The following is a 15,945-nucleotide window of genomic DNA, read 5'->3' on the forward strand; positions in this document are numbered from 1 at the left end:
CCACTCACTTCAGCCATGATGGCAGCTGCGGGAAACTGGGCTCTGCTGGGTCTAGCTGCCTCCTGGGCTGTGCAGCAGCTGCAGCAGGACCTCCTGGCAGCATAGCACTGTCTGGGACGCGCTGAAGAGGCTTATTTCAGTTCTAGCCAGTCACGGCGTGAATCCAGCATACAGCTCCCAAATGCTGCAGAATAAAGAGGTAGCTTCACTCTTTGGGACAGAGGCCTCCTGGATTGTCTAATCCTTTTCTGGAGGTGAAAAAAATGTAAGTTACGCACTGGACCGAACAAAACTCATTTTCTGGCAGGTTTTTGCTGGAATGACTGCGCCAGGCGCTCCTAACATCACCTACAGGAAAGCACTGTATCTATCTCCTACTACCAAGCAAAGTACAAACATTTCCAGTGCTGTATGTGCTCTAGTATTAGTGAAAAGTGATGGGTAAAAAATAATTTGGTATTCCATTGTGTGTATTCATAGCAGGGGTTATCCGATGACACTTAAGCTCTTCGGTGAATTTAGTCTTCAGAGGTTGGCATGAAATTAAACAACCAAAGTTTTCAAACACGACTGTCCTAAATGAAGCAGCTAATGCAATCTTTAGGCACAAAAAGATTGGCCTGATCTTATAAGGTGCCAAACACCAAGTATTCTCCTTGTGTGCAGCAGGAAATAAGAACACAACAGTTCTACAAACATATGTTGCTTAAATTGGGATCTACATTTATATATTAGGGGTTAGGTATTTACTCATGCTGCCTATGTCAGTAACAGCATGAGTTATTCAGAATAGAAGAATAGCAAGAATCTGATGTTTCTCTGCAGATTAAGAGTCTTTGCTTACTTTCTGAATTTTTTCCAGGTTGAATAAAGAAAAAAATAGACCATTCAGTTTTATGTTTGCTTTTGAAGTCAGTTGTGGGCAATAAGAGTCCAAGGCTCTTAGACAGGATTTTGTTTCTCTGATAAATGTGCAAATGCTGATAGAGGAGAATTAATGTAAATGTATCAAAATGTAGCCATAAGCCCTTTCAGTACTGATGTTAAGGAACAGTACTTGGAAGGGAGATTTACTGTCTGCCACAAATTTTCAATTGTTTCCTTAATATTTTTAATTTTTGAAAAGATACAATATTGGAGGCTCCACCACTTCCATAGCAATCCTATGCTCATACTTCTTTGATGAAGGACACCAAATTCTCTTGGACAAAGTTTACGACAGACCCAGTGACTCAGTAAAGGAAATATGGACCCAGCCACAGCTCAAAGGTAAAATGACAATTTCTTTTTAGAGTAGCTTTTCATTTCAGATGTCTCTCCTTGTGTATTTTAAAGTGAGCCATTAGACACCATAACTCATTTGGTGAAAGCACCTGCCACGATTAGCTCAAGCTGTGCAGAGAATGTAGAAACAAAAATGTGCATTTCAGCCATGTCCCTCAATGCCATCTATAAATAACAGTTTATCGCTCCTAGGAGTGGGGTATGTTAGGCACGGAGGTTTGTAAACTGGTCCCCAGAAGCTTAGCTGAATGCTGTGTACATCAGTTGTGACTTGTTGCTTTTAAAAGTTGCCAAATTAAAAATAAATCCTGTGCTGCCTAGACCTCTAGTAATACCTTTTCCAATACTTACACATATTTTTATATGTAGCTCCTCACTTCCTACATGTGTAATCCACTATTTCAGTAGATATAAACACCCACAATAGCCCAGTTTGTCCAGAGAATGCAAGAGAGAAAGAAAAGCACTAAATTTTGCACATCAGAGTGAGTTTGGAGCATTTGGCAATGTATCACACACACCCCCCACATGCACACCCTGCCTCGCTGTTCGTGGAAGTTGAAAGGATGCTGCAACATGCAGGAACAGAGCTCTTCAGTGCTCATAAAGTGCAGTTAGAGTGCTAAGAAGCCTTAAATATCGGCTTTAATTCTTTCCCCCATTAAAACTAAGACAATACCAAAAAAGGTGTCACAATGGTGTCTGCAATTATTGGCTTGGAGCATGCTGAAATGGTTAAACTTTGTCACAGGCTGCAGGGTCCATCTATTTTCCCAGGCAGTCAGAGGTGGGCTGTGCTAAGGGATATGATTACTATGGACACATTCCAGTTCCCATCAAAGAGAACAGGCAGACTCATATTAACTTCAAAGGAGCTGGATCTGGTCCTGTATTATATATATCTACTGTGAAAAGAGTCTTCTAATGGATATTACGTCTATAGTGAAATAAGAAGAGCAAAGATGGTGTGAAAATTAATTACCATGCTATTGGCCCCTCTCTTACAGTTTAGTATGAGAATTATATGTCATACTGTAGCTTACTTAAAGAATGACATTTTTAGAGCAGTTTAGAGTAGTTTTCAATTTATCGGGTCCCAGTTATGACGCACTGGCCACTTTTTCAAAGGAACTAAGCTCTCAAAAAGTATCTAGCGTGCTCAGATGTATTGAAAATAAGGTGCAAAAAACCTTCTACTCCTGTCAGCTGGTTTATGTAAGAAAATGAGATAACTTGGCTCACGTCCTAATAATAAAGGGGTATTTGTTGGAGGGTTTGGGACAAAGGCCATGCAACAGCTTCCATTTATAGACTATAAAAAGCCTGTGGGAAACCACTATAATTATAATTTCATAAAATGCCGCCTGTATAGTTTCACAGCCATGTTCCTAGAGCAGGGATGAGAGTGAAACTGAAGATGCTGCTGGCTGAGCTTTGAGTATTCCTGCAAAAAAAAGTCGCTTTCCTCACCTGCCTATCCCACTCCTCTGATGGGATCTAGAGCTCCTGTAAAAGTCAAAGCCACAGAAGAGCCAGCAGTAGTAACTATGAGCTGGCCTCCCAGCTGCTGGAGCTTGTAACAAGAAACTGATGGCACAAGAGCACCATGTAGGGTGACAGTCTTTTTTACAGTATAGAGGCTGGGCTAGTGTAAAAAGTGCTTTAATACCATCACAGGTACAAAGTAAATTTCCAAACTTCTTTGGTTGTTAATAGATAGGGAATGAAGTGTGTTGTATCTTGGCTCCTCTTGCTCCATTATGCAAATAAATCTCTGAAAACAGATGCATTTCTGATGCGTTTTGTCCTATCCGGCAGGGGAGAGGTATGGCTCTCAGAAGGCGCTAATAATCCTCACCAGTGCTGTGACAGCTGGGGCTGCTGAAGAGTTTGTATACATAATGAAGAGACTGGGCAGAGCTCTCATCATTGGGGAACAGACCGGTGGCGGCTGCCATTCCCCACAGACATATCAAGTAAATGATACCAACTTCTACATCATCATCCCCACCTCCAGATCAGTCACCTCTGCAGAGAGCACTTCTTGGGAAGGGAAAGGGGTGCCTCCTCACATGGAAACACCAGCTGAAACAGCGCTCATCAAAGCAAAGGAGATGCTCAGTGCTCACCCGCACAGCTCTAGATAACCCAGTGGGGGAAAGTGCCCCTAGTTCTTAGGGAAAAAAATCTACCTCCCCAAATGTAAACCCTAGAAAGGAGTGGGAACTTCATTTCAATCTGTATGGTCAGTGATTGGTTCCCCGTACATAGCTCAAAGTGACTCCCTTTTCAACATGATGACTTTTTTACCCTATTCTGTGGAACCCAACTCTTTCTGGGCATGGTTGAGATACTTGGATAATTCACTGGGGTTTCTGGATTCCTCTCCTGTGGTCAAATGTAATTGTTAGTTGTTGCAGTGTCTGTTTTTTAAGATTTAGCTCCAAATCACAGATTTCCTTTTGTCTCTTAGAAAATCCCAGCTGTCAGTATTGAAGGCATGTGAACTGCCTCAAAGCATTTAAGCAGAGATAGAAAAGGCACCTCTGCTCCTTTGGAAATTGTGTACATTCCTATTTATACATCTTAAAGAAGAATTAACAGCAGTGGGGAGAGTCTGTTTTCCAAACTGCAAGAGCTAAGTTAAGGCTCTCCTCCATTTCATCATTTAGATGTACCAAAAATAACCATTCCCAGTCTATCAGGGTTGCCCAGACTCTTGATATTTCTTAGGTACATGCCTGCTTCTCCCCTAGTGTCTGGCAGAGGGATGGGAATGAGCAGGAGAAAGGCAGTATGTCGACTCACCCAGTGCTCAAATCAACAGACTCAGGGAAAAGAATCATATGTTTTTACTTAAGGCTAAAAACAGATTGCTGTGTGTCCTGCCCCAAAGACAAGAAGCAGAGAAATATCCTTTGCACCCCGCTAACAAGCTACTTATTAAGTAATGGTGTATTCCAGGGCAACTAACAGAGTTATTGACATGAGCTTAATCAATGCACAGCATTCGTTGTCTTTCTTACAATTCTTATCTAACCATCTGTCTTTGTAATTATTTAGAAAGACATGTAACTCTAATCTAGATCTCAATGCTTCTCATCTCTACAAAATGCCAGCTGTAAGGTAATTAAGTTAGGAAAATGGTCCCCCCAAATTTAGTCAAAGTCTGTAGTAGTTACACATTGCTGTATGTTTGCTCATTTGTAAGTTACTGTCAGTTTTTTTATAAATTGTGTTTAAACATCTGACTGCAGAGAATCTCTTTCACTATTTACAGGAAAATAATTTTAACAACCAAATAGACTTTCAATCTTTTTTACTACTTGTTTGTCTTACCAACTACACTCAGTGAGATTGCTAACTTGGACTCTTGAGTCATTTTCGTGTTCTGATTTTTATGCACTAGCTAATTGTTGAACTTCTCAGTGTTGTGGAAAATATTCAAATGAATTAAAACTCATACAGAATTTTGTGTAAAGTGATATACGTATGAAGAATATTAAAAATTCTTAATATGGAAAAGACTGGAGTAGTCAATGAATGAGTAAACAACAATAATGTATTTCTTCTAATGTCTTTTAAGCCTCTTTAATATCTAAGTCATCCAGATATACTGCTTTGTTTTCCTAAACACAATCAGTTGTGCTGTCATGTACAAACAATAGTAGTTGTTAAACCCAACATTTAAAAACTTTAGCCATCCATTCAAGGACCAAAAGCCATACCATATGGGCACAAATAACAAATAATTTCTTCCCATAGTAATATGGTACGTACTTATGAATAATAAATACGTCTAGAAACTGGAATCCAGTTGGGAAAACAAACAATGAAGATGCATTTGCTGGTGAGTCCATTTGGAATCAACAGTGCTGTTAGTTCACTGAAATGATCAATTTCACTGGAAAATTAATGTGCAACCTTGACAAATTTTATTAATCGACAAAATATTATTTACTATTTCATAGGTCATCTACTGGCTAATTGGCATTGAAACTATCAGGCTTAACAAAAGCCAGTGTGTTAAAAACCAATTTTTTCCTGTCTTCACAAACTGCTATGTCATATTTATTCCCATCTCAATGAGCTTAGAACCTGGACATGGTGTCATGTAAATTGTGCTAGATGATTGTATTTTTTGCTCAAGATAGGATCACAGGAAACATCTTGTTTGAAGACACTGAAAAGACTGGCTTTCTTATCTCAGAGTGGCGAGATAACAAGCAGGATAGATGAATTGTATCCTATCCTATCTCACTTTAATACAGTGAAGTTGAAAGCAGGTAAATTCAGAACTGTCAAAAAGGAAATACATGTGAAGGCAGAGCCTGCAGGACTCACTGAGGCAAGTGGCACTGAACCTAGTGAGATTGTACTGTTTAGAGGTACCAAACACTTCTAGAACATCTGGAATAGGTAACATCTGGATAGGTAACAGAACTTTCCCTGAAACCTAAACCCGGACTTTCAGAACTAAAGCAGATCTGTATCATCTAAGCAGTCAAGAACTTTCTTTTTTTCCCACAGCTGCTTTCTGCATGGATCTTCCACCTTCTTCAACGGTGTCAAGGAAGACATAGATCCTGAGCTGTATGTCCCACTTTGTATGTATGTCCCCCAGGTTTGGCTCCACCTGGCATTTTTAATGTTTCTAGTGACCACTAAAACTGTAAGCTCAAACCAAACCGTGACCACAGCACAGTGTGATCAACAGACCTCACAAAATCACAAACAGTAATTGTATAGAAAATTACACTGCATTGAAAGGTTTGAACATCACAAAACTATAAATGAAAATTAGTTATGGAAACTCCATGGTTTGTGGTTTAAATGAGAAGGTTAGACAGAAGTTTTCTTAGGGAGGGACAAGCAATTTCAGAAGTGGCCTTCCACAACACAACAGCAAACATGCTGAAACTGCCACCCTTCTCTCTTCTGGTTCCAGCGCTGACATGGGCATTCAACAGTTTATAGCACCATTTCCATCCCATCCCATCTAGAATAACTTCATAAAGTTCAATCCTAATCATGTTCCTTTTAAAGACAGGAAGAAAGGAGTTGGTGTATCAGGCCTCCTAGCAGTATAATCTTTCTCCTTTTAGTATTCACAGAACTCTGACCAAGAAATGGCAGCCAGATTATTCTTTTTTTTTGCTACAAAATGATGCATTCTTGCTCTCCGGAGAGTGATTCTAATGTAGTCTTCCTTGATCATACCACAAAAGCTGCCTTAGTCCAGTGATTTTCAAACTGTGCTTTGTAGACCAATGGGAGCCCACAGACCACATCGATTAGTGAAAAATTACCCCCAAAAAAGCAAGTAAATGTATATTCTTCAAAAGCATATGAGTGCCGTTTCGATGGAGAAACACATCTTCATTGGAAAAAGTTGAGGGATCAGTGAGTGAACAAGTATCCTAACCTGGCATTCCCTGTCAGTAAACTCACAACCCACTGCAGAAACACAGCCTGCACAGCTAAGCTTGACAGCATTGTGTTACATCCCTTTTCACTGATCCAGAAACAGATGTTGTGAGAAACAGTGGTTTGATCAAAATGACACAGGCAGTTGCTAGCAAAGACAGGAAAAAAACCCAGCCAGCTGATTTCAAATTGTCTCCTTGCATTTTAAAAAACAAAATCCTATTTTTTTTTCTTCCGAGCATTTCTACTTGTAGAAAAGACATAGATCCCTGTTGTAAAATCACAGTATTGCACTGGGACGGAATGCAGTCCTTCATGAATTCCTTACGTCCCTTCACTTCTTCACGAACCCCCTGCTCTAGTGGAGTGCATTTCCTCCAGCAGGATTTCCTTTCATCTGCACCAATTCAAACGTTCAGACTTCTAGACATAAGGGGAAAAAAGCTTCCTCAATTATAGGAAGTTTGTTTTTCTTTGTCTTGTTAGGCTTCCTTCTGCCTGTGCAATATTTGGTTCATTCAGCTTTAATATGAATATTTTCGTTTAAAGAAATACAATCTGCAAAAATTTTGGATAAGCCCCCCTGGTTTATGTAACCCACCTTAGATGAGACACTCAGTTAGACTTGAGACACATAAAAGGCATTCCCTCTGCCTGCACAAGGGGCTTTACACAAGAGCTTGTTTTACACATAGGGAATCTAGTTCTGGTTCTCTTGGCATCTATGCTGTTTTGCTCTGATGTCAGCACAGGTGTAGCAGGCAACAAGGTGTCATATTGGTCAGTTGTGTGTGTGTAAACAAGTCCTAGTTCACAAAACACTTTAGTCGAGTGTAACAAGCAATTTGTTCACTCGATTTTTATGCCAGTGGCACAAAGGAGCAAGGGCAGTATTGCACACATTTGCCTGCAGTGTGATTTCCACGTTGCAAGAGGAAAATCCCCAATCTTTACATGCTAGGACCAAACTGTGCTGCCCCTGCAGCTGGAGGAGGTGAGGACAATACCAGAAATAAAGCTGATTAAAAACCTCTCCTCTTCATTTTTGCATTTTGAATCAGCTCTGCCACTTTTCGTAACTGGTTCTCTTGCCTTTCTGTGCACAGAAGGCATTTATACATTGCTTGTCATCACAGTATGTAAATTGCTGTGGCTGAGATATGCCCACAAGGAAACTGGGTAAGAGTTCTTACCTTCCCCCCCCCAGAAAGAAAACAACTTCATGACATAAAGGAATGCTCTCTCTCTCTCCCTGTAGCCTTGCTGCTTGCTTAAGCCTCATACCATAAGCAGAGTGAGGAAGTTTGATTACTGCTGAGACCTCGTAAGGATGTAGATATAACACACCATTGGAAGAGGTTTTGAGATTCAGCAGCTGTTTATCAGTGGCTGATTTTCCACACTTTCTCAAGGTCACTTACACCAACACAAAATCAGTGAAAACATGTACTGGTTAGATTTGGTACTGCTTCATTCTGATCTAAATGACAGGCCAGGTGTAGCGCACTGGAAAAACAGGCCCTTGGAGCAGGGTAATGTTGAAGCGATGCGCCAACATAATACTGGGGAGCATTACACAGCTGGTCTTGTCTTTTTCCAGAAGAAATCTGAAGCTAGGTTTCTAACCACAAAACTGTTAAGAAAACATGGCATCTTTCAGCAAGTACAGAACAGAACATTTTGCAGCAATGGTACCAAAAAATTTTTAAGCTTATTTATACTGGGCCAGGCTGATCTTAAAGTAATTGAGGTAAATCAGGAGTAGTAACATGGAATTATTCTGGATTTGCACTGGAATAAATGAGATCACAATCTGGCCTAAAGTACTAATGGGAACTATAACCCTAACCACATATGAATGCAGTTACACCATGGAGTCCTTCATTACACTTTATGGACACTGACTTTACAGTAAACTGGCTGGCACCCAGATAAAACCAGATGGAGTGAAATTTGGCCCATTAAACCTTGCCATAAATATATTCCTTACACAGTAAATGTTATTGGACACAAAATAGAGATGGAAAGATTAGAAGGAAACCACATCATCCCCTACTCAATGCAAGGTTGTTCCCTGTGCTCCGTGTTTCAAAGCTTTTGTTCATTTCAGTTTTTAATGACTCCAGTGAAAGAGCTTCCACCACTGACCTTGGAAAGCTGTGTTACAATCCAACCAGACCTCCAGTCTCAATTTATGTCTTCTGAACTCAAAGGCATAATGTAACAGTTTAATCACTTTATGTTGGGAAAATAAAGCTGGGGTCTACAGCCAGTGGTTGGCCTGCAATAAGTCAAATGTCTATGCTAATAGGAAACAGCCACGTATTAATGTTCAACAGCAATATATTGGGAAGAATACAGTCTCCTGACTTACAGAAATCTCCCAAGAGATGACAATGAGTGTAATATGTTGATCCCAACTGACAGGCTGACTCTCAGGCTGTCTTTTATCACTCAGATGTGTTTACTTGCTGATACTTGCACTATCAGCCCAGGCATCATGTGAACTCCAAGAAAACTTCTGTCCAGTGTGCAGCAGACAAACACTGAACTATATCATCAGTATGGTGGAAAATAATAAGGAGCATATTGCAATGTCCTTCACTCTTAGCTGGGAAATGAGCGGTTCCTGATCATTCTCTATCTGAAAGGGAATCATAGTAGATGAGGCTCAGAGACAGGCCACAAAAACATCAGACAACCTGAAAAAATACTATACAAGAGAGAGAGAAATGCTCGCTTGAAGAATATGTTGTCATAAGCTATCAAGAGCAAGCCCCTATATGGATTAAAAGAGTAATGAAAGGCTAATTAGATGAGCTGTAGTAACAACGGACAGGATTCTTGCTTCCCTGACACACACCCAGAGCAGTATAAACTCATCTCCTTCTGAGACTAAGCAGAGCTCAAACCAAAGTAGGCAAGAGGAAAATGTCTCATATGGACAGGCTATAGAGAGAATTTGGCACCTTCTTTAACAAAAAAGCTGGAATTGGCCCATGCAGAAACCAGAGAATAAACAAGCTGGTCTAATGCAATGCAATTCATGTATGCCCGTGTCATTTTGGGAAGGACATTCCTCTTCTAGCTGTTAGCAGAACAGAGCATATCATCCACAATTAAAGTGTGCAGATTCTATAGCTAATAGTAACTCAAATACCCTACTTGGTTTTTTTAGTATATCCAAAACCTGAAAACTACAGGCCAAACTCTACCCCCATCAGATCTGTACGCCTACTAAAGCACGCATCAGGGCAGAATTTGTGCTCCTTGTCTACACAATGACGTTGACAACAGGTCACATTTTGATACAGATCCAGGTTGATTTGACTTTGTAAAAGATACCTCAAAATTGGCAGAGCCTAGAACAGAACTCAGACATACTGATTTACAAATCACATCCTCTTTGGCAGTCTATTGGTCTGTTGACGATCACAGATTTCAGACAGAGTCTTAACTTCAAGTCCCTTTCAAAGCCAAGGAGACAGTGAGATATAAGTTTTTTACTCAGACTCACAAATCTGATAAGAGAGCTGATTCAGCTAACATAAAGGAGTAAGAGTCCACCAAAGCTGCTAGAAACAGTAACTTCTTTTCTTTTAGCATATAAGCTCTGATTTTTTTAGTGTTTAAACATTCCTCATTCACTGAGGTGGTTGTTACTTCTGTATTTACATTGTACTGCACAGACACCAGCAAATCAAATACAAGCAAAGAAAACTCTGCAAAACAATAATTTTGTTCCCAATTCTTTGCAAATTAATACTGCATGTGCATTCATTTCACTATTTTATTTCCTCAAAAATAGATTGACAAAGGCTAGGTTGAGTTTTCAAAACTTACAACCAACTCAGACTCCTGTAAACATTTTATATTTTTTTGCAAAGCATCTATTATAAATTATTGTAAACAGTGATTTCCTGTAAGAAATTCATGTAAACTCAAAAAGAAATGGATACAAGTGAACTATGTTCCCCTTCTTTACCCAACCTGCCCAGTCCCTTGGTGAGATCTGTCTGTGCAGCTCTAATTATGAGAAGTCATGTGCCGGGATAAATGATGGCGTTCTCGGAAGTACTCATGACAAATGGGACATGTTAGCTTCTCCTCTCGTCTCCTCTTGCACTGGGATTCAGCTGAGGAGTATTCTTTTTTGTGATGTGACCGCATGTGGAAGACTAAATCGGATGTCATGCGAAAGGACAGGTTGCATTTGGCACACCAGTTCTGGGCAGCCACTCCAAAGGACGTGAAGGTGGGGGGAAGAAGAGTCAAGGAAGAGGAGGAGGAGGAAGAAGACGTGGTGGTTGTGTTTTGTAACTGTCCTCCTGCTTGTTTGGGCCACGGTTCTGAGGTATATGGGAAAACATTGCTCTGAGCGATGCTTGTCTGCAGCATCTGAGCATTACACAAATCACTGACAAAGAACTTGGAATTGAGAAGAGTGCTGCAGCACATGATGTCTGTGGTGGCAATGAAGCCAGACAGCTCCCCCAGGCTCTTTGGTGACTCACTTATGGGATGAGAAGAATTTATTGCAGCTCTTTCTGTTAGACACTTAGTGGGTTTGCTGAAAGCACTCTTCTGTTCTCCTCGGGCTCTGGTGGGCCACACAAAGGAGAATGCACTACCGGAGGAGTTCAGCAACACTTCCTTTGATACCTGCTCTTTACCAAGTGGGACCGTGCCATCCTCTTGTTCTGGCTCCTTCGGTCTCTCATTCCTCAGCTTCTCCTTCATCCTCCTGACCTCAGTGAAAGCGCTCTGCTTCTGCTCTAAAGCATCCTTCCTAGCTGACTGCCTCCCTGAACTAAGCTTCCAGAAAGAACCAGCCAATGCATGCTCTCCCCCAACCTCCTCCTTGCCCCCACAGTTCTGTTCCTCACTCAGATTATTGGTTTTCTCCAACAACACTGTTTTCCTGCTCCTGTTGTTCTCAGCCTCTTCAGATTTTGCTGTCTTTTCTCCTGTGAGACCATGGGCATCATCTTTACAAGCTGCCATTTTGACCTCTAGATCCCTTGCCAGACTGTGGAAATTTGTGGCCTGCTCAGCTAAGTTGCTTTTTTCAGTCTTAGGGTTCTGGAGGTTTCTCCATAGCAGGGCGCTCTTCTCTGGGACACATAGGAAGCGGACATGGGAGAGATAGGAATGCTCGCATTTAAAGACTCGGTCACATTCTTGACATCTCAATTCTGCAGAAACAGACAACAGATGATGAGTTTTGCAAAGTTAGAATCATGGGCAGATCCTGACCCTGTCATTGCCACAAACAACAAACCCAGAAACATTTCTTGTGTCATACAAGATTACACATGGTAAAGCCAATGCCAGTGCAGAATCAGGCCCCTTGCTTCTATGGAAAATGGTTCACCCATATTTGACTCCATGTGCTACTTGCAGAAACGCTTTCATTTAGACTCTCAAGCCAAGTTTGTGTGACGTAAAATGGCCAGTACACAATGGTCTAGATAAAACCACATGGACTTTATGACAATTTGAAATCTGAACCCAGATTTGGGTCTACATCTCCTAAGTCACTGGCTTTAATGTAGGCTGAATGTTAAATTCTATATACCCAAGTAATAATGTGGTTTAGACCTGGACTCAAAGACTTTGGCATGAGCCTCTATTTTCTGCATAGGATACTCTAGAAGTTTCATACTTTTCACAAATCATCTGATGATAATGCCTGAAGCCCTTACTCATGCTTATTTGGCAAACTGCTGTATGCCTCAAGGCACAGGTGCCTGTGGCACAGAAAATAACGTTCGAAGTGAAATAATGCCAGCGATGAGCAAGAGGAATGGGGAACATGCATTGGCATGACACTGTTTCCTTCTGGCCTTCGGATGTACTGCATCTCTGGTTCATTGGGGTGATTGATTGCCCATGAACAGACGGTACATAATTCAGTGACCAAGACACACATGACACATCTTAACCTTTGTAAGCAGTATCCATGTTATGTTATTTCACAACACACAGCAGTTTTCAAATGCAAATGATGCCAGACAGCACATGGGGCCTGGGATACATAGGAAAGTTCATACATTGGTTGGGTAGAACTACAAATCCCTAATTTGTAGGTTCAGCACAGCTTAGATCACTTCCCAAACTACAGAAACTGAACTTTTTATAAGAAAATAAGGCTGCTGATTTGGGTGGAACATTATTCCTGCTAGTTTAAAGTCTTGAGTCTAGATATAGTGTTTCTTGTGTAGATAACACTTTGGCCTGGTAAATTCATAGGGCTGACAGCGTGTGTCTACACAGAAGCTAACAGAATACGCTGAAATCAGTTAACACAAGTTAGTGGGTTCCTGCTATGATTGTGTCTATATTAATTTAATATTAATTTACAGGCAAGTACATTATCATATAAATTTACAAACTCCTACCTTTACCAACCTACACCTTTACTAACCAAGTTATATCAGCTGTGTTTAAATCAACCAAAGGGAATGTAGAGAGGGTTTTGTTCCAGTCTAACTAGATCAAAGTTTGGAGCAAATGACAGCTGGAGTCAACCTTGGCATGGACCTGACAGTGATTTGCTTGGTCTCTCCATAATCTCGATTTTTATTTTTTCAACAATTGCCAACTCAATTTCTTTTACAGCAATAAATTCCTAGCAATACCTCAGAATGAAAATCATGCCCTTTTCCTTGCTCCCACTGTGTCCCAAGCTAAATAGGCAGATTGTGCTGTACGCAGTACTGTTTGGGTTGTTACGTATTTTTTACAGCCCTGCTCATTTACAAGATTAAAGCTGAACACTAGCCTATACCTGATTCCTCAATGAGCTAAAAAGACGTATTTCCAATTGATATTTTAGGCTTTTAGGATTCCAAGGTAGTCAGGTCTATAGACGTCCATTACACAGCTCAAAAATTTCAGCATTAATCCCTAGTGCACCATCCTCTGCTGGAAAGTAGCAATGAAAATGGCATTGAGAACTCTAAATTTGTTCTTGCTCTATGCCTCCAGCTCAATTCCCAAAGCAGAAGGTCTTTTCTTTTAGCCTACCAGCTAAGGATTTAGGCAGGTTTTATTTCCTGTATCACAAGATCACCACATACTAAAGAAGTTGCAGACTCACTTCAGCCCTCAGTGACCCCTGCAGTCAACAATTTAGTACTTACCATTCTGGGGACTCTGAGCTTTTATCTCATTGAAACCCAAGAGGCTGGAAAGCTCCTCATCATACCAGACAAGCAGCTCCTCATTTTTGTTGATTTTCCTGGTAGAGCGATAATATAATTGACTGTTTTCTAAGTAAGCTTCCAAGTTCTGCTCCTTGCTATTTGCAGCTGCTTGTACAAGTCTCATCCAAGGCAGTCCTGCGGGACTGTGCACAGACGTAACGTCTACCTGTGAGACAGGACACAAAAAAGGGAAGTTTTAGGTCTTGGGACCCAAAATAGATTTCCATCAAATTCAAGAACAGAGCCTGTTTTCTGCCTCACACAGAGCCAGTATGCCAAAGCTGTGAGCCCATTTCATACACCAGTGTCACCAAATCCAAAGTCATCACAGGGAGAAGGCTTCCCCGGTGTGAGTGCTGAGAGGTCTGGGAATACAGCTGCATGGAAGGGAGAAGGAGGCACCGATGTTCACATGTAACCTCTCATGGCAATGCCAGGACTGGTACGTTGGTCAATCTCTAGCCCGCTGATGGCAAGGATGATGTCCTCTGTCCAATGCAGGTTGTCCCATAGGACTGTGCCAGGTGTGGATCACAGAGGTACAGAAGGAACGCTCCTCTGTAAGTAGGGGTCTCAATCCCATGGGAAAATGCGATATGAGTCAGGAGAGGTGCGAATGCTGTGGCCTGGGGGGGGGTGAGATGTGCAGACCCCTGGACATCTCAGGGGGTCTGTGCAGTGTGAGCCCAGAAACGAACACACACTCTGAGCAGTTGCATGTGGAGGTTTTCACTGACATAAGAGGATATGGATCAGGAGGTGTAAGAATAATCTTGGGGTTTTGATTCAGCACCCCAAGGAGACAAAATCTGCATATATAACTGTTTGGCTAGATTACATAAAATACAACTAAGAAGCACTTATATGACCTCTTTCCTTTTTCAGAAATAAAACGATATATTCTTATTCCTGCTTTTGATAAACCAATTAAATTCATTTCAAGGTATCTAAACAGATAAAAACTCATCAGATGAATATTTTTCCTTAAATTATTTCTGAGACTTGCGAGGGGTTGATTTACTTTCAGTATGTGTGCATTCAGAAATACCAAACAGATTAAGTTAAAAAATGTTGTTTAGGTTGCAAGGTCAGGCACTCAGAAGTTAAAAAAATAATATTAAGTCTACTGCTCAAATTAAATTTCCCTTCTGTGTGTGTATTACAGCATAGTCCTCAGTCACATACACTCCTTTCTCCACGGTACTCCCGAGTCATTTAGTCACAGGTTGACCACGCTCTGGAAATAATATAACTATAAAACATTTGGCTTTGTCTTCCTCATTCAGAGTGTGGCTCCCATCTTAGTTACTTTATTGCATTTTCTCTGAATAGGGAATGATTTATTTCTTTATAGGTTTTTCCTTGGTGTTTACCACAGCAGATCTGTGTCTGTCTCTGCAGTATTTGAAAGATGGGGAAGATTTTCATAGCTTAGAGGCTGAAACACAGGGCGATCAAGGGCAACATTTACACGCATAAAAAGCCTCAACTAATTTTTGAAGCACTAAGTCATTGTTTAGAAAGGAAGAAGTTTGGAAATGAAAAATGTCTAATGACAAGTATGATCTAAATTTCACCCCAAGCAATGTATAGCTCTTTGTTTTCCACTAATTGCAGGGCAGCCATTCACTGGTGTTTGGTATCAGAAACATAATTTTGGCTACTTCTTTCTCTGTTTTTAACTCTCTCTGACTATTACCTACTATGAAAAGTATGACCACATTAGTAGCTTGAATACAAGAATGAAATATTAAGGGACCATTAGGATAAGAGTTAATTAGTATAAGGGAGAAAATAAATTAGCATGCCCTGTAACTGGTTCTCTCTAAACACCATGGGAATTAACAATGATTGAGAAATACAAAAGTCTGACAGTGACACAAGCACACCCACCCACACACAGTGGTTGTAACTAATAGCTTTGACAGAGGCTGTCATTTATTAGTTTCTGTGTTTCAGAAATACCGAGCATCCACCCGGCGCTCCAAGCAAAGTCAAAGGGAACACAGCTCCTCAAGGAACCAGG

At 40.8% G+C, this 15,945-nt stretch overlaps 2 protein-coding genes across 2 annotated transcripts in view; one reads left to right on the forward strand and one right to left on the reverse strand.

Moving 5' to 3' along the window:
• Nucleotides 1-3,431, forward strand: part of RBP3 (retinol binding protein 3, interstitial) — a 15,903-nt gene extending 12,472 nt beyond the window's left edge. The window contains exons 3-4 of the mRNA XM_009320319.1: nt 1,127-1,269; nt 3,103-3,431. Of these exons, the coding sequence (XP_009318594.1) occupies nt 1,127-1,269; nt 3,103-3,431 (472 nt within the window). The remainder of the gene's footprint in view (nt 1-1,126; nt 1,270-3,102) is intronic.
• A 7,062-nt stretch (nt 3,432-10,493) lies between these two features.
• The window catches only part of ZNF488 (zinc finger protein 488), an 8,070-nt gene continuing 2,618 nt past the window's right edge, over nt 10,494-15,945 (reverse strand). The window contains exons 2-3 of the mRNA XM_009320330.1: nt 13,857-14,085; nt 10,494-11,906 (exon numbers count right to left, since the gene is read on the reverse strand). Coding sequence (XP_009318605.1) covers nt 10,738-11,906; nt 13,857-14,085 — 1,398 coding nt within the window. The 3' untranslated portion in view covers nt 10,494-10,737. The remainder of the gene's footprint in view (nt 11,907-13,856; nt 14,086-15,945) is intronic.

Source organism: Pygoscelis adeliae, unplaced genomic scaffold, assembly GCF_000699105.1.
Source record: "Pygoscelis adeliae isolate BGI_AS28 unplaced genomic scaffold, ASM69910v1 Scaffold190, whole genome shotgun sequence".
NCBI lineage: Eukaryota > Metazoa > Chordata > Aves > Sphenisciformes > Spheniscidae > Pygoscelis > Pygoscelis adeliae.